This window comes from Lontra canadensis, unplaced genomic scaffold, assembly GCF_010015895.1.
Source record: "Lontra canadensis isolate GAN:19392208 unplaced genomic scaffold, GSC_riverotter_1.0 scaffold10, whole genome shotgun sequence".
Lineage (NCBI taxonomy): Eukaryota > Metazoa > Chordata > Mammalia > Carnivora > Mustelidae > Lontra > Lontra canadensis.
In genome coordinates, this window is record NW_022631004.1 from 6196187 (window position 1) to 6219837 (window position 23651).

Below are 23651 nucleotides of genomic sequence, written 5' to 3' on the forward strand. Positions count from 1 at the left end.
CTACTTGTTTTGTCATTGTTTCTGGAGATTTTTCTCTGTTCCCTTTCTTGTCTTTGTCACTTTTGGTTTTTCCTTTCCACTCAAAGAGTTCCCTTTAATATTTTTTGCAGGGCTGGTTTAGTGGTCAAAAACTCCTTTAGTTTTTGTTGTTTGGGAAACTTTATCTCTCCTTGTATTCTGAATGATAGCCTTGCTGGGTAGCCTATGCTAGTGTTTTTGGTTGCAGCTTTTTCCCTTTCTGTACTTTGTATGTATCATGCCCTTTTGGCTTGCCAAGTTTCTGTTAAGAAATTTGCATCTAGCTTTATGGGTCTTCCCTTGTTAGTTAAGGACTTATTTTGTGTTGCTGCTTTTAAGATTTTTTTCTTTATTACTCTGTAAATTTAATTGTCGTGTGTATTGGTGTTGCCCTGCTTTTCTTGATTTTTGTTGGGAGTTCTTTATGCCTTCTGGATCTGGATGTCTGTTTCCTTCCCCATATTAGGAAATTTTTCAGCTGTGATTTTCTCTGAAAATTTTCTGTCCCTTTTTCTCTCTGGTCGGGAGACATGGTATGGGCAGGGGTTTCTGCGATTCTTTTGCGGAAGTGGCTTGCCCTGCTGTGACTGAGGCAAGCTTGACTGAGAAGGGAACCACCACCAGAGCCAAGGGTGTGGGACTTGGTGAAGCAGGTTAGGCAGCTAGTGTCCGTGCTGCTTCCTTCAGGTGGCTGTGTGTTTATGCAGAGGGGTGGGGGAATGAGAAATGGCACCAGCCAGCTCCTTTGTTCCTGCAGAGGCGTTTCTATGCACACTGCTATCAGGGAGGCACTCTGAGAGCAAATAGTCTTCCTGCTGTGTGTCCTAGGGCTTTTTTCAGATTGCTATCTTCACCCTGTCCACCTTCTGCTTGTTGGCCTGCTTTCCGTTCAGGAGCAATGCAATACCCTCTGGGCTCTATGCCAGCAAGTTTGTTGACTTTTAAAGCTTTGGGCTTTAGGAATGTGTTGTGGGCAGGAGTTTGCACTGGTTTGCTGAGGAAGGGTCTTGCCGTGCTAGGACTGAGGCAAGCTTGAGTAGGAAGGGCAGTTGTGCCAGAGTGCAGGGGTGCAGGATATGCTATAAGCAAGTCAGGGAGCCAGAAGAAGGCTGAACTTTCCTGCAGGTGGCTCTGTGTGTATGCTGGGAGGCAGGGGAGGAAAATGGTGTCAGCCGGCTCCTTTTTTCTGGAGAGGTATCTCCTTGAATACCACTTCTCAGGGACATGCTCCACTAATATCCACCCCAGTGTGCCCCAGGTGCTCCTCAGATTACTCTGTCCATGCTGTTTGTCCCCCGTGTTGTTGGCCTACCTTCTCTTTAGGAGTAGGGCAGCACCCTTGGGGCTCTATCCCCGCCAAGCCCATTGACCTTAAAACTCCAGTTTTCAAGCCCTGCTGTTTCGAAGAACTCACTAAATCACGAAAGTCAGCCCCTCTCATTTTCCCAGCCTGTGTCTTTGGGGGAAAATGTTCTTGTGTGTTCCCCTGTGTGCTCTTTTCTCTCTTGCATTTCTCTGGGACCATGGCTTCTTCCTCTCTGCAGGACCACTGATCTCCCATAAACCACATCTCCACATTTCCTACCATGTGGTCTCTTCTCTCCCTTTAGTTGTGGAGTTTGTTCTGTCAGCCTTTAGGTTGATTTTTGGACTGTTTAGAATGACTTGATAGTTATCTAACTTTGTTCCTGGGACAAGATGAGCCTAGGTCCTCCTCCCCTTCTGCCATCTTCTCTCTCTCTCTTTGCATATTATAATTGTATTGTTTATAATTCTCTGAAACCATAGTGTGTCTATTCCACTTACTTGCATTTATCCTGGAAGTGGGATAGTTAAGCTGAGCAGCTTTTGCAACTTTTAGAGAATGGAACTTCAAATATATTCAGTGACTCACTTCTTTCCTTAGATAAAGCTTTTAAAGGGAAATTAAAGTATTCATGGATAAATTAGTTTTATAAAACTTTTGCATTTTTTTCCTTTTTTTAAGGGAGAGCACATGCACATGTGCATGAGCTATGGGGGAGGGGGAGAGAATCTTTTTTTAAAATTTTTAAAGATTTTATTTATTTATTTGAGAGAAAGAGAGAAAATGAGTAGGGGGAACAGCAGAAGGAGCAGGAGAAGCAGACTCCCTGCTGAGAAAGGAGCCCAAGGTGGGGCTCCATCCCAGGACTCTGGGATCATGACCTGAGCCAAAGGCTGACACTTTAACCCACTGAGCCACCCAGGCCCCCTGGGAGAGAGAGAATCTTAAGCAGGCTCCATACCCAGCTGGAGTCCAGTGTGGTTCTTGATCTCACGACCCTGTGATTATGACGTGAGCTGAAATCAATAGTCTGATGCTTAACTGACTGAGCCACTCAGGCACCCCAACTTTTACATTTTCTATTCTCATTTTCTAGTGAGAGAAAACATGTATACACATTGAATATGTATTCTCTTGTTTTATTTTTTTGAAGTAAGCTCTGAGACCAGCTTGGGGCTTGAGCTCACAACACTGAAATCAAGAGTCACATGCTCCACTGACTGAACCAGCCAGGCACTCCCAACTATATTTTTCTTAAAGCAACATTTGTTTTAAATTGGTCTCTTGAAGTGTCATTACTGTTGTTGCATAAATTTGGCTCTATGATGTTTTTCATGTTTTATGGGATATCTTATATGTATACAAGAATATATGTGTGTTAAAGTATATGTAGATAAATGCATATGTAAATGATAGCAGTTTAAAAAATTGTGTAGTCTGATATTTTTTAAGAGCTTTATTATAACCCACATATACCATTCATTTGTGCAATATACAATTGAATGTTTTATGGTGTTTACAGAGTTGTGCAAATGCCATCGCAATCAAATTTAGAACATTTTCCTCTTCCCCAAAAGAAACTCTATTCTCTGTAGCCCATTTCCTCCCCAAACTCCTAGGCATAACAACAACCATTATTCTACTTTTTGTGGATTTCTCTGTTCTGGACGGTTCATACAAATGGGGTTGTATTAATCTGGCCTTTTGTGATTGTCTTTTTTCCTTTAGCATAGTGTTTTTGAGGCCCATCTGTGTTGTAGCATGAATTAGAGCTTCATTCCTTTTTATAGCTTACTAATATTCTAATGTAAGATACCTACTTTTTGTTTAATCAGTTATTAATTAGTGGATATTTGAGTTGATTCCACTTTTTGGGCTATTATGAATAACACTGGTTTGGGCTTTTGCATATAAGTTTCTGTCTGGACATGTTTTCATTTCATTTCTCTTGTGTATGTACCTGGGAGTGGAATTGCTGGGTAATATTGGACATCTGTGTTTAAACATTTAAGGAACTTCCAGATTGTTTTCCAAAGTGGCTGTATCATACTACTTTCCCACCTGCAATTTATGAGGGTTTCAATTTCTTTATATATTTGCCAACACTTGTTAATGTCTGTTGTATTGATTATAGCCATCCTTAGTGGGTGTCATGTAGTATCCAACCGTGGTTTTGATGTGCATTTCCTTAGGGACTAATGATGTTGAGCATCTTTTTGTGTCCCAATTGGCCATTTGCATATCTTCTTTGGAGACATGGCTGTTCATATCTTTCGTTCTTTTTTTAAATTGTGTTTGTCTTTTTATTATTGAGTTGTAGGTATTCTTGATATATTCTGGGTGCAAGTTCCTTATCAGATGTATGATTTGCAGATATTTTCTTTCATTCTTTTGGCTTGTGGTTTTAACTTTTTTGATGATATTCTTTAAAGCACAAATCTTTTTTAAATTGTAATGAAATCCAGTTGATATACTTGTTCCTTTGGTTGCTTGCACTTTTGGTGGGCTAATTAATAAGGATTTACTTAATTAACCCAGGGTCATAAAGATTTACCTCTGTTTTTTTCTTACAAGAATTTTATAGTTTTAACTTTTACATTTAGATCTATGATTTATTTGGGGTTATTTTTCGTATATAATGTAAGAAAGCAGTCAACTTCATACTTTTGCTTGTAGATGCCTAATTATCACAGCACATTTGTTGAAGAAACTATTATTTCTTCATTGAATTGTCTTGACATTCTTGTTGAAAATCAGTTGAATGCAAATATAAGGGTTTATTTTTGGGCTCTCAGTTGTAGTTAATTGGCCTGTATTTCTGTTTTTTTTTTGTTTGTTTGTTTTGTTTTTTAAAGATTTTATTTATTTATCCGACAGAGATCACAAGTAGGCAGAGAGGCAGGCAGAGAGAGAGGAGGAAGCAGGCTCCCTGCTGAGCAGAGAGCCCGATGCGGGGCTTGATCCCAGGACCCTGGGACCATGACCTGAGCCGAAGGCAGAGGCCTTAAACCACTGAGCCACCCAGGCGCCCCTATATTTCTGTTTTTATGCCAGTACCACACAGCCTTTATCATAGTAGCTTTGTGTGGTAGGTTTTTAATTCAATAGTATGAGTATCCCAACTTTTTTTTTCTCTTCTGCGTCCTTATGTACTTCTAAGTAAAATTTGATTTTTAATTTGTAACTTTAAATAAAATTATGATCTTTTCAATAAAATTTTAAGCCAGGTATTGAAGTTATTTTTTATAGTGCTTTGAATATAATTTTAAAATGTTATGAACTGATTCTTTCCAGCTTTATATTTGCTAATAAAAAATCATACTCTAAGCTTTTTCCTTAACGTTTTTCTTTTTTTGTCCATCTTTCTCTATTCTAATACCTTATCATTTGAGCAGCAAATTTCCAATTTGATATTACTACCTCTTTTAATTCAAATACTTTTGTATCTTATTTTTCACTGTAAGAAACGAAGCAAATAAGATTCATGTATCCAGCAGGTCACATAGAATATTTTTATTATTAAAGTAATATTACTATTTATTTTGGAAAATTCAGAAGTTATTAAAAGTCTTTTGGGTAAAGAGACTTTTAGATATTTTAATCATGGTATAGAATAACATGTACTAGAAATATATACAGTATTGTAAAGTCTCATTTTCTTGATTTCAGTAATAAAGTTGTTCATATGAATCAATAACTCAAAGTTTTTTCCTTTAGGCCATTGCATTACCTCCTATAGCCAAGTGGCCATACCAGAATGGTTTTACATTTCATACCTGGCTAAGAATGGATCCTGTAAATAACATCAATGTGGACAAGGATAAACCATATTTATATTGGTATGTATTTTTGTAACTTAGTGTTGTTATCTTACTTGGATAGTGAGAGAATATGTAGAGGTAAAATGAAAATTATTCTTTGTAGTTTCAGAACAAGCAAAGGTCTTGGTTATTCTGCTCACTTTGTTGGGGGCTGTTTGATTATAACATCAATAAAGTCAAAAGGAAAAGGCTTTCAGCACTGTGTGAAATTCGATTTTAAGCCACAAAAGGTATGTGTTCTTATTAGTTAAATTAACAAGTTATGCTAGCCTTCACAATGCTTTGTTTTAATATTAAGGACATAATATGTGGTAGAGATCCCAACTCTGTTTATTCTGTTTTGGAAAATGAAGTATAAATCATTGGACAATTTAAAAGAAGTAAAGGGAAAATATCAATGGCAGTTACTTTAGTAATAGTACTAATGTGTGTTTCTTTTGTGCCTTAACATTTAGAGATTAATGAATGGTGTGTATGTACATATAAATAAATAGATAAAACAAATGTGGCAAAATGTTGACAATTGTGGTATCTAGAATGGTGAAAGAGGGTATTTGTACTGAACTTGTAACTTTTTGGGATATATTTGAAAAATTTCATAATAAAAAGTTGAAAGATAATTTCACAATAAGTTTTTACCTATTGAGAATTGCCTTGATTAAATACTGTTCCAGAGGTTGAATATTGAATTTAATAAGGGTAGTCTTATTTTATTTTTAGATTTAATTGTAATTTATAATTTAAGTTTTACTTACTACTACCAATGTGCCCAAGTTACTGCAAGAATTGTAATCTTTTTTTTTTTTTCAAACTTTTTATTTATTCAGTGGTATATGGTAACTATAGTGCATATTTATAACCGGTGGAAGAATAGTGAGCTTCGTTGTTATGTGAATGGTGAGCTAGCCTCCTATGGAGAGATAACATGGTTTGTCAACACCAGTGATGTAAGTAATTTGAAAAAAATTATTTTAAAATCATGAACTTTTAAAATAAGAAAAATATACATTGAGTATAAATTTTAGAATATAATAATGGCAGAGTTTTATAATAGTTTGGCTAGGATATTAATATATTCATAGAGTAGAACTGTGTTCATGTGTCAAATAAGATATTACTCAGTCCTTATTATGAAATTATTCTGGATAGGGTAGAGATGAGGATTTATAGGTAACAATGGGTATATATTGAAAGTGTATCATTGGTTCATTTATCAAATTAAAGTTGGGAGCTCTGGCAGAATTCTGATCATTTTTATGAATGAGTTAGATGATACATGCTCATAAATTTTCCAGATAATTCATAGCTGCTATAGATGACTGTTATCTAATAATGTTTTCAGGATTGAAAGAGGGATCCATACATATTAATCTCAGATTTTAAATAGGAATTAAAAAGTTTTTTTTTTCCCACCAATGACATTTTTTAATAGAAAACTTGAAAAATACAGATCAGGACAATGATTATAAACGATTCCACCCATTCACTATTAAATGCTTCTTTTGTATCCTATGCTGCACATATTTATATATTATTTAATGATAATCTTAGAAGTTCAGGTTGTTGTAATAGACTTAGGTTTGAATCCCAGTTCTATCACTTGTAAACTATATGATCTTAATCTATTAGGTCTAAGTTTCTCCACCTGGAAATGGGTGTAAAGTAGTACCTCTCTGAAGGTTAATGTGGTAACTGAATGAGATACTTACTGTTCACAAATCTGTTAGCACAATGCCTTGTACAGAGTAAGTGCTCAGTAAATGTTAGCTCTCATTTCTTTTTAACACAGGGGATCAGATATATTTATTATTATTATTTTTTAAAGATTTTATTTATTTATTTGACAGAGATCACAAGTAGGCACAGAGGCAGGCAGAGAGGGAGAGGAAGGGAAGCAGGCTTCCTGCTGAGCAGAGAGCCCGATGTGGGGCTCGATCCCAGGACCCTGGGATCCTGACCTGAGCCAAAGGCAGAGGCTTTAACCCACTGAGCCACCAGGCGCCCCTATTTATTATTTTTTTAAACTGTTTTTTCCTTATGTTAATCTTTATTAAGTACTTCTTGTACTCAAGGCATGGTAATAAATACCTTTATTTTCTAAAAGCACTGATATTGCAAGGTAAGTACTGTTATAATCTCCATTTTATAGGTAAGGAGACTGAAGCACATAGAGATTAATTTGTCAAGATCAGCACCATGTGACGCATTGATTTGACTTAGGTGGCTTGTCTTCAGAACCCAAATGTTAACAGCTTTTCTGTATTGCCTGATGTCATTATGTATATATTTTCAACATTCTTTCTAATGGTTTTGTCACTTAAGATGATACTTTTAAAGAGATGTGAAGAACTTTATTTTAGTTCCTCTGTTGTACACCATGGTTCTTTAAAATGTGGTTTGTAACCTAAATGTTAAGAGAAGGGTTTTTTTTTTTTTCTTCGTTTGTTTTTTTTAAATGTTAGAAGAAAAACATACACCTGCTTTTCTGGATTTACATATTTTTGAGAGATTTTATCTACTCCGTAACCTCACCCATTATCTATAGCTCGATATCTGCAAAAATCTTTCTTTACAATTTTAACTTCTTACCAAACTTACAGAACCCTGTTGACAGTTGCTTCTCCATTCATGTTAGCTCCATCCATATTAACTCACAGAAAAGGCAGATTGATTATGTCCTAAACTTAATTCATGATTTTCCTTCTTGTAACAAAGACTGCTTCTTTGCTTGCCCAAGTATGAACCTTCAGAGTCCATAATGATTTCTCTGACTCTCATTTCCTACATCCACTTTTTCATCAAGTTTTATTTATTGTACTTTGGAAAACTTGTGTTGTCTACTTTTCTGTGATGTCTTTCATGATCTCTACAGTAGGTAACCATGAGTGAATGAAGTGAAATGCTAAGTGAATTATTTTAATCTACCCAGGTTGGTTTAGAATGGACAAAACATTTATACCAATATTTGTACCAGAACATTTAAGCAAATAGGTTGTTATTTCTAGACGAGATAATTTTTGTTTTTTTTCTCTAATAAAATCTATTTTCTTTCACAGACCTTTGACAAATGTTTCCTGGGCTCATCAGAAACAGCGGATGCTAATAGAGTATTCTGTGGCCAGATGACTGCAGTTTACCTTTTCAGTGAGGCTCTTAATGCTGCTCAGATTTTTGCTATTTATCAGTTGGGCCTGGGATATAAGGTACTTTACTTGCTGTTCACTAATTAACCAGTATTAATTGAGCTTTTTTAAAAGGGAGGAGATGCATGGGGCAACCTACCTGGGATTACAAAACTGAATATCAGAGTAATCAGAGGTACCACAGGGAAGTTACAGGAATCTGAATGAAGGGTACTTGAAAATTTTTGAGGGAAACATAGTATACTTGTCATATGTGGGGCACTGTACAACTACTAGCTCAAGTTTCAGCTTTAGTTCATGCTGCATTTCTTTGATGGTGTCTGTCTTTGCATAACTAAATTTTTAACAGTTGCTGTGATAAAACAACAAGTATCATGTGGAAATTAATGTGGAACAGGAAATGAGGATGATGGTGTGAAATCTGATTACAAATTTGAGAGTTCATGCAGTGCCCAAGATGCATAAAAACTAATAATTTTGCTAATATAATAATGAAGGAAACATTTTTTTTTTACTTGTGCCTTAAGTTTTTTAGATGGCTATTAAATTGTTAAAATACAAAATTGAGCTGAACCACTTAATATTTATTTTGATCTAAAGCATCATAGACAATTACTGAAATGCTAAGACTGTCATGAACTAACAAAATTTGGAAACCTATGTGTTAAGCCATTGTTAGTCTAGTTTGGTTTCAGGGAGCAACTTCGTTTGCTATGTTCCTTTGAAAACAAAATCTTGTTTTATTGAGTTTATTATACACACACACACACACACACACACACATATATATTTATACTGTTACAGTGAGTAAAGTATACATATTTTACTTTTTTTTAAAGATTTTATTTATTTATTTGACAGAGATCACAAGTAGGTAGAGAGGCAGGCAGAGAGAGAGGAGGAAACAGGCTCTCCGCCAAGCAGAGAACCTGATGCGGGGCTCTATCCTAGGACCCTGGGATCATGACCTGAGCAGAAGGCGCAGAGGCTTTAACCCACTGAGCTCCCCAGGCACCCCAAGTATACATATTTTAATTTGTTTTGACAAAAGTATAACTACCACAACAATCAAGAAATAGAATATTTTTGTTCCTGCAAAAGGTTCATTGTCAATTCACATTGCAATGCAAGGGGCGCCTGGGTGGCTCAGTGGGTTAAAGAGCCCCACATTGGCTCTCTGCTCAGCACGGAGCCTGCTTCCTCCTCTCTCTGCCTGCCTCTGTGCCTACTTGTGATCTTTGTCTATCAAATAAATAAAATCTTAAAAAAAAAATTGCAATGCAAAAGGTTCATTGTCAATTCCTCTGTCCATTCCTTCCACTTTTCTAATCCCTCTGCATTCCTGTTGAGAGAAACCACTAATCTGTCACTTGATTAGATTTTTTAAAGGTTCTATGTAAATGGAATCATGCAACATGACTCCTTGGAGTTTGATTTCTTATGAGTCATACATGTTGCTTTGTTGTCGTAGCTCCTTTCTTTGTATTGCTTAGTAGTAGTCCATTGTATGACTTCATCACAATATTTTAATCCATCTTTCTGTTGATGGACATTAGGGTTGTTTGCAGTTTTGGCTGCTGTGATTAAGCTGTTATGGATATTGGTGTATGAGTCTTTGTGCTGACACATATTTTTATTTCATAAATACATGAGAGTGCAGTTACTAAGTGATAATGGTAACTGAAATTGTCAAATCCTTTTCTGAGGTAGTTATATAATTTTACATTTGTATAAGCAGCGTATGAGTTTTCTACTTGTTCCACATTCCTAAACATCTTATATTGCTGGTCTTTTTAATATTAGATGTTTCAGCGAGTATGTAGCAGTATCTCATTTTGGTTTTAAATTTGCACTTTTGTAATGATTAGAGATTCCAAGCATCTTTTCCTTGCTTATTGGTCATTTGTGTATCTTCCTCTGTGAAGTTTGTTCACATCTTCTGCATATTTTTGTTTGGCTCCTTAGTGTTGAGTTTTGAGATTTCTTTATATATTCTGGATATAACTCTTTTATCAGTCGTTTGAGTTACAAATATTTCTCCGATGGTCTGCATCTTGCCTTTTTTCTTTCCTTACCTTTTTTTTTTTTTTAAGAGATTTTATTTATTTATTTATTTTTTAAGATTTTATTTATTTATTTGACCCAGAGAAAGAGAGATCCCAAGCAGGCAGAGATAGAAGGGGAAGCAGGCTCCCTGCCAGAGAGCCTGATGCAGGGCTTAACCCCAGGACCCTGAGATCATGACCTGAGCTGAAGGCAGACAGAGGCTTAACCCACTGAGCCATCCAGGTGCCCCAAAGATTTTATTTTTAAGTAATCTTTACACCCAGCATGGGGCCCAGACTACAACTCTGAGATCAAGAGTTGAGCACTCCATCGACTGAGCCAGCCAGGTGCCCTGTCCCCACCCCCCTTTATTGCGTCTTTTGAAGAACAGATGAATTTAATTTTTATCAATTCTAGTTCATCAACTTTTTTTGGTTATTGCCATGATTTTTATATCCTAAGAAATCTTTATCTATTCCAAGGTTGGAAAGATTTTCTCCTGTTTTCTTCTCTTACAGTTTCAGCATTTATATTTAGGTTTATGACCCATTTTAAGTTAATTTTTGTGTATGGTATGAGGTAAGGGTCAAGGTTCATTTTTATTGCATATGTATATTCTGGTGTTACCAGTACTATTATTTTGTAAATAGTATTCTTTCTTTATTGCCTTACCTTGGCATCATTGAGGCTGTATTGTATTTCAATGACTTGTATGTTTTTCTTACGCCAATACTGTATGTATTGTCTTGGTGAGTGTTAATTTCATAGTAAATCTTGAAAGCACAAAGTCTAAAACCCTCAACGATATTCTGTTTCATATTATTTTGACTTTTAAAAAAATTTTTTTATTTTTATTTTTTTTAAGATTTTATTTATTTATTTGAAACACGGAGAGAGAGACACAAGTAGGCAGAGGCAGGCAGAGAGAGAGGGGAAAGCAGGCTCCGTGCTGAACAGAGAGTCTGATGTGGGGCTCAATCCCAGGACCCTGAGATCATGACCTGAACCGAAGGCAGAAGCTTAAACCACTGAGCCACCCAGGTGCCCCCGTTCTGGCTTTTTTTCAGCCCTTTGCATTTCTAGATATCTTTTAGAGCCCACTTAATCATTTTCTACTAAGATGTCTACTGGGATTTTATTTAGCATGGTAATAAATATATAGATCCATGAGGGGCAAATTGGCCATCCAACTGATATTGAATTTTCCAGTCTGTGAACATGATGTATCTCTCTATTTACTTAGGTTTAAAAAAAATTGTCCTGGCACTGTTTTTTGGTTTTCATTGTATAGGCCATATATACATTTTGTTAAATGTATTCTTAGGTATTAATGTTTTTTGGGTAATAAGTTGTATTTAAAATCTCAGTTTCCATTTATTTGTTTCTAATATATAAATACATAGTTGAATTTGTTCTTCAGTTTCCTACACGTTCATGTAGACTGTAAGTTTTATTTCATTTCCAGTCTATATGCCTTTTCCCTTTTTTGTGTTATTATACTGGTAAGACCACCAGTATAAATAGTTAAATAGAAATGGTGAAAGTAGACATTTTTGCCTTGTTTCTGATTTTAGGGGTAAAGCAATAATAAATATTTTATAGATGCCTTTTATCAACTTGAGCAATTTCTATTTTTGGTTTCCAGAGAATTATTATTAGGTGGATTTTGAATTTTATAAAATGTGTTTTGCCTTTTTTTTTTTTTTTTAAACCAAGTCTGATAATCTTTCCTTTTAACTGGAGTGTTTACATAATTTACAGTCAGTGTAAGTATAGATGCTGTGTGTCTTAAATCTACTGTCTTGTGATTTGTGTTCTACTGCTCTCATCTGTTCTTTGATTCTTCTCTTTTTTCCTGCTTTGATTTGAATTAACTGCTATTACTTAGTATTTCATTTTATTTCTATTATTGGTTTATTATTATTATTTTTAAGTATTTATTTATTGATTTATGAGAGAGAGAAACCAAGAGAGCACATACAAGCCCGGGGAACGGCAGGCAGAGGGAGAAGCAGACTCTCCGCTGAACAGGGAGCTTGATGTGGGACTTGATCCCAGGATTCTGGGACCATGACCTGAGGTGAAGGGTGATGCTTAACTGACTGAGCCACTTAGTCCCTATTATTATTATTTTTTAGAATTTTATTTATTTGAGAGAGAGGGTGTGCACATGCTGGGGAGAGGGGCAGAAGGAGAGAGAGAAGCAGGGATCATGATCTGAGCTGGAAGCATACACTTAACCAACTGAGTCACCTGGGTGCACTTGGTTTATTATTTTTTTGACATACATTTATTATCATCTACCAACAAATGATACTGTACTGTAAGTACCTTCCAACATAATCCTGCAATTCCTCCTCCTGTCTTTTATTTTGTTAATTGTTTTACTTTTTCATGTACTGTAGTTCCTGTGATACTTTTTTTTTTTTTTGATTCATTGACTTTTCATTTTATATTTTAAAGACATTATAAGTGATCAGGGTCATGTTTTTTTATTTACCTCTATATTTACCGTTTCTAGGACACTTCACTTTGTTAGATTCATGTTTCTATCTCATATCGTGTTTTCCATTTGGATAATATTTTTAAAAATTTATTAATTTTTATTTAGATTCAATTAACATATTATATATTAGTTTCAGAGGTAGAGGTCAGTGATTCATCAGTTTTACCTAATACTCAGTGCTCATTACATCACGTGTTCTCCTTAATGCCCATCACCCTCTTACCTCATCCCCCTGCTCCCCTCTAGTAACCCTCAGGTTGTTTCCTATGGGTAAGAGTCTCTTATGGTTTGTCTCCCTCTCTGATTTCTTCTTGTTTTATTTTTCCCTTCCTTCCCCGATGATCTCTGTTTTGTTCCTTAAATTTCACATATGAGTGAGATCTTACAGTAATTGTCTTTGGATGCCTTTTATTTCTTTGCCTAATAGCCCTGGCTAGAACCTATACTATAGAGCATCTTCAGGATTTCATGCTGTGTGAAATATACCAGTCATAGAAAGACAAATACTGCATGATTCCATTCATATGAGAGATCTAAAATAGCAAACCCATAGAAACAACGAATAGAATGGTGGCTGCCAAGGATTGGGGGAGAGAAAAAAGGGGGCATTTCTGATCAGTAGGTATAAAATTACAGTTATGCAAGATGAATATGTTTTAGAGATCTGTACAACATTGTGCCTATAGATAACAATACTATATTTTATACTTAAGTATCTGTTAAGAGGATAGGTCTCCTGTTAAGGGTTTTTGCCACAATCCAATTGAAAAAGAAAATAAAAACAGGAAAAAATGTTGAAAGCAGACATCCCTGTATTTTTACTGATCTTAGGAGAAAAACCATTCTATTTTTTTTTTTTTTTTGACCATCATTGTGGTGTTTGCTATTAGCTTTTCACAGATGTTCTTTGTTAATTTGAGGAAGTTCACTTCTATTCCTGGTTTGTTGGCTGTTTTCATCATGAGGAGTTGTTGGATTTTATCATATGCTGTTTGTGCTGCTTTTGGGATGATCATGATTTTTGGCCTTTAAATTGATTGTTCAAATGTTGTTAAGTCACCCTTGTGTTCTGAGATAATCACACTTGGTCATCGTTTATATTCTTACCCATGAAATATTCTGAGGTCCAGAGAGGCGCCTTATTGGCAAATGTGTAGAAATAACTGCTGAGGGGCGCCAGAGTGACTCAGTTAAGTGTCTGCCTTTGGCTCAGGTCCATTGAGCCTCACATCGAGCCTCACATTGAGCTCCCTGCTCGGTAAGGGAGTCTGCTTCTCTCCTTAACCACTCCCTACCCCCTGCTTGTGCTCTCTCTCTGCCAAATAAATATATAAAGTCTGTATTAAAAAAAAATAATAACTGCTCATATTAGTACTAGTTGAAAAATCTTATCAGTAGTTCTGGCTGATATATGAATGGTTAGATAGTGATAAAACTATACTAAAAATCATCTGAGGTGAGGGGGCCTGGGTGGCTCAGTTGGTTAAGCATCTGCCTTTAGCTCAGGTCATGATCCCAGGGTCCTGGGATGGAGTCCTGCCTCATCTGGCTCCGTGCTCAGCAGGCAGTCTGCTTCTCCCTCTCTCTCTCAAATAAAAAATAAAATCTTAAAAATAATGTGAGTTGAGAAATTGATGATCATAGAATCACTTCTTCATTTATTTATTACTATTGAAATCTGCTGTGTAATATCCATGTTTTAGAGAATTCCTCAAAGTTAAGATAGCAGGGATATGGAAAACCAGCAATCTCAGAGTGACCTTTTAAACAGTGCAATTAAGTACCTCAAGAATTAAAAAATACATATTTCAAAAGAAACCAAGGGTTAAATGCTTCTTTCATATGTTGAGTGTTTAATGAAGTAATGTGTTGCTTTGAGTATTTTGAAAGGATATTGTTTTTATCTTAATTGTGTCATAGTATTTACACAAGAATATTATTTCAATAAAGTTAGCAATTCATGAAAAGTGTCAGATTCTTAGTTTTAGTTTTGTGTAGATTTAGTTTAGTTTAGATTTGTTAGTAGGGGTGATTTATTTCTAAATTCCACTCAAAATAGCAAAAATGTTTGTTGTGCTATTCCTTTTAAAAAATGTACCTGCTAATGTTGAGGTACTATTCTTTGAATAGTAGTGGAGACTAAATTATTTTTTTAATTGAACTAGTTTCTGATCTTTACCATGCCACAAATTATCTTTGTGGTCTCAAAGAAGTCAGTTAATTTCTTTGGACTTTCTCAGTTTCTGCCTTTGGAAAATGCATTATATAATCTCCCAGATCATATAGCTATATATTAAGTTGGTAAATAGATTAGCTATTGTAGGTTGCCCAACTGACATTTCCCCTCAAAACCATTTATTAACTTGTTTAAAAGCATGTATTTCAGTTACGCTAACATTCCCATTATAATTAGCTTTCGTGAAATGAAAAAAAATTGAATATTAAATCAGTGCTTCTGAATTTATTAACAGTTTATATAAGCAGAAATTTAGAAAAATGATATATTTAATAAAAGCTTTTTAAATGTTTCATGTGGAAGCCAGAAAAGTAAAGACAGTCTTACCCTGTTTTACATTTTATTTTTTTATAGTATTAAAGCAGAATTCACAAGTTGAATTAGGCCAAGATAGCCTAATTGTCCATGGACAAATGAATGGTTAAAATGTGGTACATATGTATACTGGATTACTATTCACTTTAAAAAGAAGGAATTCTGACATGCTGCAGCACAATGAATCTTGAGGACATTATGTTAAATGAAATCAGCAAATTAAAAAAAATACTAGGAGTCCATTTATATGAATTATAAAAAATCGTCACACTTACAGAATCAGAAAGTAGAATGGTAGTTCCCAGGGAATGGGGAGAGGTAGATATGAGATGTTCAGTAAATACTGAGTTTCGGTTTTGCATGATGTACAAGTTGTGGAGATTTGTTGCACAATAATATGCATATAGTTAATACTACTGTACTGTAAACTTACAAGTCTTTAAGATGGTAAATTTTGTGTAACATGTTAAGCACAATTTAAAAAATCCAGAAAGACAAAATACAGTGGAAAAAAAAAAAAAAGATACAGTACCTGCTGTAGGGCACTAAGTTTTGCTTTTTTTTATTGTAAGGTTTTAATACCAAGTTGAGTTCATTTCCATTATATGTTTAAAGTGAACACAGTGCACTTTAGAATTAACAAACAGGATTCTTATTTGATATTAGGAAAATGATCAAAGATGTGTTCCTTAAATTTTTCTATCTGTGGTGATTTGTATTTAGATTTTCTTTTTGTGGTATATTGTCTTAACTGTTCTACTTTTTATTTGTAGGGTACATTTAAATTCAAAGCAGAAAGTGATTTGTTTCTTGCTGAGCATCACAAACTTTTATTGTATGATGGCAAACTTTCTAGTGCCATTGCATTCACATACAATCCACGTGCTACAGATGCCCAGCTCTGCCTTGAATCATCCCCTAAGGACAATCCTTCAATTTTTGTTCATTCACCGCATGCACTTATGCTCCAGGTACTAGCTATAATCTTTTTTTTTTTTTCTTAGCTATAATCTTTTAAGAATATTTTTCATGGTGGATTTGGTGTATTATTGAGGTGTATTAGGTAGCTTCTATTAAATATATGCAATGTAATAGTATATTCTTATTATGCTTTATTTTAATTATTTTGAAAAAGAAATCATTAGAATCTTTACTGTATCTTCTATTTCATAAGGATGTGAAGGCAGTTTTAACACATTCCATTCAAAGTGCTATGCATTCAATTGGAGGAGTACAAGTGCTGTTTCCACTTTTTGCACAGTTGGATTATAGGCAATATTTATCTGATGAGGTTGACGTGACTATATGGTGAGTGGCTTTATTTTTTTCTTTAATTTGATGTGAGAGTTACTTTCATTATTGTTAGCTACACAGTATTTTTTTCTCCCTTTTAAATTTATTGTAGGGTTAAAAGAGAGAATATAATTTAAAGAAATTTGTGAACTATAAATGTTACTACAAATTCCTATCAATAGTAGTATTAATCTAATTATCAGTAGGAAATGTGAAAGCTGTAAACATAATAAACTTGTTTTTGAATGAATTTGGAAATAATGATTTAGCAAAAATATATACATTTTTTCTGTCATTCCTATTTAAAAAGATAAGTTATTTCAGATTATTACATGGCAGTGATTTATTATAGGGATTTAGCTTTTTATTTTTAATCTTTGCATATAATTAACTGAGCTTTGGTTATTTTTTTAAAAATTATATTGCACATTGGACACATTTGTCTTCTCTCTTACAGTATAGATTCTGAAAAAGGTAGAGACATAAGAGGACACAATATAGAACCTTGAGGGGTGTCTAAATGAATTTTTCAAGACTATTATTCTGTGAGACTAGTAATTATGTTTAATGTATTATTTGAGTAAATGAGTTTTCCATTCTTTCTTTTTAGAATTCTCTCATTTCTGCTTTTATATATAAGTTGATATCTACTATCAGTGTATGTATTTAATGATGTAATAATTCTTTTGGAATTATTTTTAGGCAACAAAATGACTTTTTTAACTCTTTCTTTTTTTAAATTGTTAAGTAATTTCTATACCTAATGTGGAGCTCAAACTCACCACCCTGAGATCAAGAGTCACGCACTCCACTGGCTGAGTCAGCCAGGCACTCCAGCTTCTTTTATTTTCCCTAAGGAATGAGCTATCAAATCAAGTACTTAGGACATTTATTTATTTATTTAAATTATTATTATTTTTTTAAAAGATTTTTGTTTATTTATTTATTTGACAGAGATCACAAGTAGACAGACAGGCAGAGAGAGACGGCAGGAAGTGGGCTCTCTGCTAAACAGAGAGCCCGATGTGGGGCTCGCTCCAAGGACCCCGGGATCATGAGCTGAAGCCAGAGGCTTTAACCCACTGAGCCACCTAGGCACCCCTACTTAGGGCATTTAAAAAAATTAAAATTATTCTTGACATATTGCTACTTCATAAATTTTTTGTGCGTTCGGGTTTGAAACCTTTGTAACAGAGCTTAGTTATTTTTTCTTTGTTATCTCCTATTTTTTTTTTTGTTTGTTTGTTTGTTTTTTGTTTTTTAAACTTTTCAAAATCTTTATTGGAATAGCTGACATTTTAAAAGCACTTTTGTGGAGGAGGAGGTTGGCTGCCAGTCAGGCTCTCTTTTTTTGTGGAGATATCTAGAGCCTTTGAGAAGGAGGTAACAGCTGACCTTATTCCATTCCATTTTCAGTATCTCTAGAAGTTGTGAGGATGGGAGCATGACTGTAGCCCCTATTCAGTTTTAAAAGTCTTTTCAATTGACTACTGAATTATGACTTCCCTGTCGGGATAAGGTACAAAATTCTTAAGTTAGTGTTTGAGGACTTCAGTTAAGTACAATTTTACTTATTTTCCCCTTCGTGAACTCCATTCAAACCAGGCCAGTCTGGAGCCCTAACACATTCTGAGTGATTCTACCCTAGTGTGTTTGCTCTATGTATCTTCCCCTCTGTTTGGCCTCTAACTGTCTAAAATTGAATATACTTGCTAATCTAAATTATATATATTCTTTTAGGACTTCATATACTTATGTTAGCTGTTTTATTACTTGTTTTTGGACATTGCTAATTTTTCTCTAGTTCATGCATGTTTCCTCTTGTTGTTTCTAAGTAATTCATTTACTAATAGGTTGGTGATTAAGTATATGGGATAAATAATTGGGTAAGTCCTAATTCTACATTCAAATTTTAGAGATAAAGTTGAGGAAATTTTATTAGAACTTCAATTTCCTTGAAATAGAGAACATTTTTTTTTTAAGATAAAAGAAAGACTCTATCTAATAAGTCCCCCACCTTTAAAAAAAAGTATTTTTTTGGACGATTGCCTTTTTTCTTATTTTAGTTCAACTTTGCTGGCTTTCATCCTGGAGTTGCTGAAGAACTCAGTTGCTATGCAGGAGCAGATGCTTGCCTGCAAGGGCTTCTTGGTAATAGGATACAGTCTTGAGAAGGTAGAGTATGAAATACTTTACATTTTCTGGTCTTCATTTTCAGGCCATGGATTTGGTCTCCTACATGGTTGAGAATTTTTTTTCTGCAAGTATGTCTCCTTGGTTACATAAAATTACCAAAATTAAAATAACCTTTTGTTTTTTTGACCTTGTCTCTATTGCTTTATTAGAGAAATGTAGCATTTTGTCTCATGGCGTCTTTAACTTTGAGTATAGTTTGTGGGCCAACTTTTTTCTGATATTGACAGCCTTTAATTTTCTTTCCTTGCCTTGTATTGGTAGTGACTTTTTTTTTTTTTAAATAGGGAGGGTGTGGGGTTGGGGGAGCAGAGAGAGACTGAGAGAGTGAAAGAATTTTAAGGAGGCTCCACACCCAGTGCCGAGCAGGACGAGCAGGACGAGGGGCCCAGTCTCACAGCCCTGAGATCATGACCTGCGTGGAGATAAAGAGTCAGATGCTTCACTGACTGAGCTACCCAGGGGCCCTGGTAGTGACCTTTGATCTACTTTTTTTTTTTTTTTTTTTTTTTTTTGCAGTCTTCCAAATCCCATGTCAGCAGAGCAGTACTTGAACTTTGTCTTGCATTTTCAAAATATCTGAGTAATCTGCAGAATGGGATGCCCCTACTCAAACAGTTGTGTGATCACATTCTTCTTAACCCAGCTATATGGATTCATACCCCAGCCAAGGTAATATATATACATATGTATTTATGTATATAGATTTTGTTTTACTATTTTCACCAAGTTCTTGTAGTTGAGAAGAGTGATAATTATGAGGATTTTCTTTTATCCTTTCACATGCTATCATGTAAAATTTCAATAGGTTGTGTTTTTTGATAAGCATACTTTTTTTCTTTTTAGGTATATTTGCAAATCAGTGTATCTTTCCTTTTTTCTGTAGAGCTGTTTTTTAAAATTTTAATTCCTGTATGGTTAAAAAAAAGTGTTATATTAGTTTCAGGTGTACAATACAGTGATTAAACAATTCTGTACATTACCCAGTGCTCATGACAAGTGCACTCCTTAATCCCTACTACCTATTTCATGCATCACCTCACTCCCCCTCTCCTCTGGTAACCATTAGTTTGTTCTGTAGTTAAGATCTGTTGCTTGGTTTCTCTTTTTTCTCTTTTGTTGTTTGTTTCTTTAAATTCTGTATGAGTGAAATCATATGGTATTTGCCTTTCTCTGATTGACTTATTTAACTTAGCATTATACTCTCTAGGTACATCCATGTCATTGCAAATGGCAAGATTTCATTCTTCTTAATGACTGAATAATATTCCATCATAGAGATGTACCACATCATCTTTATCCATTCATCTGTCAGTGGACACTTAGGCTGCTTCCATAATTTGACTATTGTAAATAATGCTTCTGTAAACATAGGGGTGCATAAAGCCCCTTGAGTTAGAGTTTTTGTATTTTTTTGGTAAGTATTCAGTAGTGTGATTACTGGATTGAAGGGTTCTATTTTTAATTTTTTGAGGAAACTCCGTAGTGTTTTCCACGTAGGCTGCACTAGTTTGCATTCCCACTAATGGTGCAAGAAGTTTCTTTTTTTTCACATCCTTGCCGACACCTGCTTCTTGTGTTGTTGATTTTAGCCATTTGACAGGTGTGAGGTGATAACTCACTGAGTTTTGATTTGCAGTTTCCTGATGGTGAGTGGTGTTAAGCATCTTTTCATGTGTCTTTTGGGCATTTGGATGTCTTCTTTGGAGAACTGTCTTTTTATTTCTTCTGCCCAATTTTAATTGGATTGTTTGTTTTTGGGGGGGTGCTGTATAAATTCTTTATATATTTTGGATATATAAACCCTTTATTAGGTAGGACATTTGCAAATATCTTTTCCCACTCATTAGGTTGCCTTTAGTTTTGTTGATTGTTTCCTTTGCTGTGCAGAAGCTTTTTATTTTGATGTAGTCCCAGTGGTTTAGTTTTGTTTTTGTTTCCCTTGCCTCAGGAGACATATCTAGAAAAATGTTGCTATGGCCAAGTCAGAGAAATTATTGCCTGTGTTCTCTTACAGAATTTTATGATCTCAGGTCTCACATTTAGGTCTTTAATCCATTTTGAGTTTATTTTTGTGTCTGATGTAAGAATGCTGTTTTGTTCCTTTGCATGCTGCTGTCCAGTTTCCCCAGCACCATTTGTTGAAGAGACTGTTTCCACTGGATATACTTTCCAAGACATGTCAGTATTTTTAAAAAATAGAGCTATAGTCTTTATCTTCTCTTAAATCAAAATTTTGAGAGATACTTTGATTTACTAAGTATAAATCAAAGTTGGACAGTTCCAATGTAAATACAATGTTTCCTATCAACTTTAGCTCTGTTCTGTTACCAGTATGCATACATATCAATGTGTACATATGTATATATACATATGCATGAGTTTAATTCTGCAGGAACAGTTGAAATGTCACCTGGTTTTAAGGCTTCCATGATATACTGGTCTTCTTTAATCATTTTAATTCACATGAATTTAAATGATTAAATACAACTATATTTGTACACAACTTAGTACTGTAACAATAAACCAATTCTAAGTGAATATAGTTTGTGATAAAGTATATAAATAAAACTTTTGTTAAGTCCTAATGTTGTATTAAATTGCCCTAAGAATATTAATTGTGGTAGTGTTCAGGAGAACTTGAAACAAATTTTTGTTAAATTGCATAATTGTATCTGCCTTATCTACAGTTTTTGTTAGAAGTATCATTTCATACCTATTAATTTCCTCTCTCCCTTTCTCCCTGGTGATCCACTTAGAGTGTTTATCATTGTTTAGGTTGGAATCATACATACTTATTTTAGTTGTCAGAAAAAAATGCAGACTTTCTTTACTTCTGGACTCATAGTATCTTATTTTCAGTTGGTCTTTTCAAATGTTAAAGAGAAAAACAGCTGCTGACTCTGATTGCCATTTGGAAATAATCAAAGGAGGCAGCTGGAGGTTATACCTTTTTATCTCTGGGTTCAAATTTGACCTCTCTTTCTTCTATGACCCTCAGTCTTATTTCTTTTCAAGGATTATTTCAAGTTACTTTTTAAACCTTTTACTAGACACTTTTTTTTTTGTTTTACTGAGCAGCATATTTGTAAGGCTTTGGATCTCTTTTGATGTGGTGAAAAAGCCTCTTATTAGATACTTAGTTGTAGAGGAATATTTTTAAAATTCATTATATCATTTTCTTAGGTTTCTGATATTACACTCTATTTCTTACCTCCTCCTTGTTAATAATTTTAATTTTGTTTTTAGAATTTATAATTGATTTGTTAATATGAAACTTTTCTTGTTTTAAAAACACTGTTTTGTGTATCCATAAGGGATTATATCTACTTTAATTGTATTATTAATTGTATTATATGGAGTTTTTTTTTTTTTTAAGGTTTTATTTATTTATTTATTTAGAGACCATGAGAAAGGGAACACAAGCATGGGGAGGAGAGGGGAGAGGGAGAAGCAGGCTTCTTGTTGAGCAGGGAGCCCGACTGCAGGGCTCAATCCCAGGACTGGGATCATGACCTGAGCAGAAGGGAGACACTTAACTACTCAGGCACCCCTACTTTAATTGTATTATAAATATAGTTCTAAAATGGTTTGTTTTCCGAAGTTTGTTTGATTTGGGTGTTACACAGTTACAGGGAGGAAGGTAATTTTTAAGAAAATTAAAAAAAAAAACCACAACATGATGCATACAAAATGAGGTTTAGGGTACAGATGAGTGAGCATAAAGTTTAAGCTTCATTAGCTTCATGGTAATTCCACCTGTGGTTATGAAAGGTGAAGGTATGTATGTATGAATCACCCTTTGCTTTTGGAAAAGGATGTTTACTCTGCTGGTATAATATCCATTCATCTTCTCAGAGACTGTCTTTTTCTTTTTTTAATGTTTTTATTTAAAAAAAATTTATTTATTTCAAAGAGAGAGCGATCACAAGCAGGCAGAGAGGCAGGCAGAGAGAGAGGGGGAAGCAGGCTCCCTGATGAGCAGAGAGCCCAATGCTGGGCTCGATCCCAGGACCCTGAGATCATGACTTGAGCTAAAGGGAGAGGCTTAACGCACTGAGCCACCCAGGTGCCCAGAGACTGTCTTTTTAATGACCTAAAAGGAGAGGCGAAATTTCTTGTATAAAATAGTCCTTCATTTTTTGAGTAACTGCTTTATGTTGGGCACTGTGGATGCTGTGGTAAACAAACATATCTAATTCTTGCCCTTATAGAATGCCTAATGGAGAAGACAAATGTTAACACACATAACTTGTATGGTTATTGGATTGTATAATGAGTAAATGAGTAAATATTTATTCATTGTTAGCATATGAATAATCTTGAGATCACCATTCTTACTCATCTCAATATGTTGATATTAGAGCCTTTTCATTTTTCTTTTACTACAGTATCATTCTCAATAGACTGACTTTCTTCAGTTTTTCATTTTTTATCACTATCACTTTTTGGCCAGAATTCTTATGTATTTTTTTTTTTTGTTTAAAAGATTTTTATTTATTTATTTATTTGACAGATAGAGATCACAAGTATGCAGAGAGGCAGGAAGAGAGAGAGGAGGAAGCAGGCTCCCTGCTGAGCAGAGAGCCTGATGTGGGGCTCGATCCCAGGACCCCGAGATCATGACCTGAGCTGAAGGCAGAGGCTTAACCCACTGAGCCACCCAGGCGCCCCAATTCTTATGTTTTTAACACATTACTCTCATAAGATTATTTCTTAGCCTCAAATTGTGCAATAATTTCCCATTGTTTTCACAATAAAGTAGTCCCTTTTC

At 34.8% G+C, this 23651-nt stretch overlaps 1 protein-coding gene across 3 annotated transcripts in view; it reads left to right on the forward strand.

The window, feature by feature from the left end:
* LRBA (LPS responsive beige-like anchor protein) overlaps nt 1-23651 on the forward strand; it is a 729797-nt gene that overhangs the window by 93324 nt on the left and 612822 nt on the right. For all 3 annotated transcript variants that reach the window (XM_032855538.1, XM_032855540.1, XM_032855539.1), the window contains exons 6-13: nt 5042-5163; nt 5249-5375; nt 5973-6092; nt 8202-8348; nt 16165-16362; nt 16566-16699; nt 18751-18859; nt 19397-19549. In XM_032855538.1, the coding sequence (XP_032711429.1) occupies nt 5042-5163; nt 5249-5375; nt 5973-6092; nt 8202-8348; nt 16165-16362; nt 16566-16699; nt 18751-18859; nt 19397-19549 (1110 nt within the window). The remainder of the gene's footprint in view (nt 1-5041; nt 5164-5248; nt 5376-5972; nt 6093-8201; nt 8349-16164; nt 16363-16565; nt 16700-18750; nt 18860-19396; nt 19550-23651) is intronic.